General features: G+C 44.9%; 1 protein-coding gene across 1 annotated transcript; it reads right to left on the bottom strand.

Annotated features, from left to right (window-relative positions):
* Positions 1-300: 300 nt before the first annotated feature.
* On the bottom strand, positions 301-3,766 carry LOC146593973 (uncharacterized). Its single transcript, XM_085308355.1, is given in 5 exon segments — positions 301-444; positions 823-963; positions 1,631-1,783; positions 2,976-3,327; positions 3,720-3,766. Coding segments are annotated over 5 exon segments (837 nt in total).
* Between the last annotated feature and the right edge of the window lie 482 nt (positions 3,767-4,248).

The raw sequence follows: 4,248 nt of genomic DNA, 5'->3' as shown, positions 1-4,248 counted from the left end.
TGCTTCCTCACTACCAGCAACAATCAAAGAAGAAATCTGAAACTATCCAATGGATTTTACTTGTTTCTTTTTTTGTTTGGTTTTGCCCTTCCCTCAGAAAGGGAGTAAACTTAGTGAGTTGTTTTCTGAACAGTCTGGTCTGGAGAATGACACAGCACGTCCCATGCATCTGGCCCTGCAGACTCTCAGCAATAACAGTTAGTAGAGGACAAACATATCCCTTTGCGATTCAACCACCTCCTGTAGGTATGAAAAGTCTGCCCCCTCTCCATGCTTTGCCTTTCCACCTGACGTCTCCCACTACTCAATACGGAGGATGATGATGCCCACTAATGCCAACTCCTCACAATGCATCCTGAGGACGTAAAGGCAATTCCCTCTGCAGACTGTCAACACAAAGCCTACCTTGTGCAGGCTTATAGACTGAAGGATCAGCAAGTGCTCCTGGAAGGCAATCAAAGAGTACATATTTTCCCATACATGCATGTCACACAACACTCACAGGAACATTTTCACACAGCCATTTTCAGCTCTACACCTGCTCTACAAGAACCCCTTCTCCCTCCATGCCCCCAACTAAAAGGCACTAAAAGGGAACTGGATACCTAAAGCAAGATACCTAAAAGACAACAACAACAACAACAACAGAATGCACTGTGGACTACAGACACAAATGGTGAATAAGTTTACCTGCAAAAAGTGACTGAGCTCTTCTAGTTCTTGCCTTAACTCTTGTCAGGCTCTTTCTTCAGTCTCTCTTTTGTGTTGCTCTGTTTTGCAGTGATCCACCATACTGCACTGTAAGCAGCGCTGGAGACAGACCACTTCTTGCACCTCCTGATTGCTAGTTTCTTGCTGCAGAGATTTTGTGTATTCCATCGCCAGCTGCTGGGACAGTTCACCAACCCGTGCACAGTGGGAAAACAAGCACAGTTCATCAGATAGCTCTAGAAAGCCTGCATTCTGTGAAAATCCATCCAACCTATCAGTCAAGATTGTAGCTCAGGCCCATGGATTTGGTACTTCAACCAAGGAAAAGTCACCTTGCTTCTTTAAATGAAGTACATCTTTCCCATGAGTTCTGACAGGCTTGCTTCAGCTCCCATCCTTTCTCAAGTCCCCAGCAAGAGTTCACAAACCACGCCACAGCTCACAGCAAGACTCCAAACTAGCAGCATTTCAGCCACGTGCTTGGGCTGAAAAGCACAAGGGCTCTTCTTCAGTGAGGCTTCTTAGCCCTGAAAGTGGCTCCCTGAAGAGCCAGAGGGGTCTGGCAAGAGCACGAGAAGCAAAAGAGAAAGGAGATCACTGCAATACCACCCAAGAGTCTAAACCCAAGAGCTCTTGCTCATGCTGTGTGTCTGAAGCACAGGATCGCCTCTTACTGCAACCCAGACCATTTGTTTGTATGATGTATGAGACAAAAGCACACTTTGGTCTAGAAAATGATCAGGGGTGCCTTCTGAGGAAGGCTTAAGGAGTGGCTTCACGAACTACGTGAGGATGAGGATTAGGAATGTCTCTAGACAAACCTCTCTGGCATTTCTTCTCAGAATATGTGGTTGTCTTCCAGCAGCTGGAGGAAAAGAACGGCTTTGTAGATATTGCTAGGTTTACAGAGTTGCTATACCTTGGTTTTCATCCTGTCCAAGTCCTCTTGCAAGTGCACTCTTTCTTCCTTCAGGTCAATGCATGCATGGGTAGAAACTCTAAGGGAAGTTTCCAACATCCGCTGCTTCATGAGAGCCTCACTAAGTTCTCGCTGCAGCTGCCGGACCGTTCTCTAACAATGGATTGTTACCCAGGCACAAAGGAAAAGGTAAGAATGTGAAATCTGCATTTTTACTTCCACTCACTAGTTCATGTACTTAGATCAGTTTTCAGAGCAAGTTACAAAGGCCCAAAATCTTGTCCATCAGAAGATGGCCTCTCACAGCTGGGGACCTCAATCTATCCTTGCCAGTTGAGGACAACTAGAGAAATGTCACCCCTTGATGAATATTTCTGTTTCCTAATGCCTAAGGAAAGGCTAAGCATTGTTCTGCTTGGAAAATGCAGATACTGTGACACTATTCGTCTACCACACAGAGGTAGACCAATGCAGGTGTTTGGTGTATACACACTTCTGTATAGGGGTATCTGTGAAAGCTCCTTTGAAATCATGTAAAGTGTGTATTAAATCAGACTCTCTGCAGTCTTCCTACTGAACTCCTTTTGGACAGATTTTATTTTCTGTCATCTAGGTGGTTTGTGTATTCCTAATGTCTCCTGAAGGAACCTGTTATTCTAGTATGGAAGAAGAGAAGGCAGAGTACCAATGCTGGCCAAGACTGCAGGGCTTCATTCCCGTCTCCAGCCCTCCCTTGAAAAGTTACTTTGACAAATGAGAAAGAATGTGGTCCTTGGACACTCTCTACTGGCTGAACCTAACTTCTTGTGAGGTTCTCAGCCTTCTTAAACCCCCAATAATGCATACATAAACTAGGCCCCGGACAACACTCAGACTCCTCAAGTGCAGTAACACTTCATGCCAAAGGCATTCCTTCTCTGTAAGAACAGGAAAGAAAACTACTCTTTTCTTTGCTCCGGACTCAGCAACTTCTCCTCGGTCACTATTCTCTGCTCAGGCCTCCTCCCATCCTTCTTTCCCACTCATCTCCAGGCATCTTCTCCTTCCTCCCCTCCTCTCACTCTGCCTATCCTCAATATTTTCTGAAATATTTTCTTTCCTCCTTCGCCTAGCACTGCACTTGCTTTCTGCATCTCAATTCTTCAACTCTGTCCTATTTAAAGGCATTCTTTGTCAGTGTATATCTTACCCCTCTGTCTGCTCTGTCTGCTTCACACATCAACACTTGGTCTCTTAAATGAATACACTCGGCATTCAATTCCTTGTTTCTTGCCTGCAGCAGGTAAACTTCCTCTTCTGCCTCTTCTCTGCTTTTACTGAGTGTGTTATGCAATGCCACCTGGACAGCACTCATGAGCTTTTCTTGGGTGGTCTCATTCTGCAGATCTCCCAGCTGCTGACGCAGCAGGAGATTCTCGCTTTGCAGCTGGGCCAGCTGGTCCCGCAGAGATTCCTGTTCCACATGGTGTCTACTGACTTGATCTTTTTCATGTTCTAGAGCATGACCGTGTTCCTCAGCCTGACACTGGGCTTAATGTAGTGCCCTCCTTGCCATTTCCAAGAACAATGTTTTTCTCCTAAGAGACCATTTCAGTTGCTGAACTTTCTTCTCTAGGCCAGCAGTTCTACTTTCAGCTTCACTCAGCCGCTGAGACAAGCTCTTACTGGTTTCCTGCAGAGCTCCTGATTGAGCTTGTCTTGCAAACTAAGACACTGGGCACACTCCCTCTGAAACCTCTGCTCAGCTTCATCTTCTGGTGTCTGATGACTTTCAAGGGCCTGAACTTGAGCAGAGATCTGCTGTGAAGTGGAGGAGCCCACCTGTGTCTCCAGTCTGTAATTGCTCTCATTTCTGTGTTCAAACGTAACGAAGGAAATGTGAACAAACTTATGCAAATCCTCTGAAAACAGAAGAGAATGGCAAGCATTTCCTATAACCATACAAAGACTGTAGCCAACTGGACTTCAGAATAGAATACAGTTCTCACCTTCAGAACTCTTCTTTCACCATTAGTCGTTGAACAGTGGTATTTTACACTGTTGCAGATCACCAGCTCAAAGTTCCACTACAATATATGTTTTTACATACCTGTCTCCCAGAGCTTTCCCTGCCATCCTTGAGGGCTTCTTCTCCATTTGACGAAGACTTAGGAAGAATGGCTGACTCGGAGTACCCGTCTGTATTAAAACCACATCTTGTGGTGAGCAGTGTGAGCTAATACAACTTCCTGATGCCTAGAGGGCTTCCTGAATCATCACACATAAGAGAAAAATCTGAATGCTAACACAAACCCCCCAAACTCATCAAATTCGAAAGACAGCCTCTTAGCGAGCACATTTAACATGCAGCTGTTAATAAAATGAAATAAAATGAGGTCCATTATCTGAGGATATACCTGCAGGAATCCCAAATCGAGGAATTATCTCTTTTAGTAAAATTTTAATTACTTCTTTTGCACGATTGGTGGAGCATGGGAGGGCTTCTGGCCAACCAGAAAAAGTATCTACCAAAACAAGTAAATATTTAAACTGACCACATTTAGGCAATTCAGAGAAATCTATCTGCCAGTGTTCCCCTGGGGTTAATCCTCTTCTTAGTTCTCCCATAGGTGGTTTCT

The sequence above is a fragment of the Rhea americana genome, unplaced genomic scaffold, assembly GCF_003343005.1.
Source record: "Rhea americana isolate MKP2758 unplaced genomic scaffold, rheAme1 scaffold_273, whole genome shotgun sequence".
NCBI classification, from domain to species: Eukaryota; Metazoa; Chordata; class Aves; order Rheiformes; family Rheidae; genus Rhea; species Rhea americana.
This window is presented reverse-complemented; position numbering and strand designations above follow the sequence as displayed.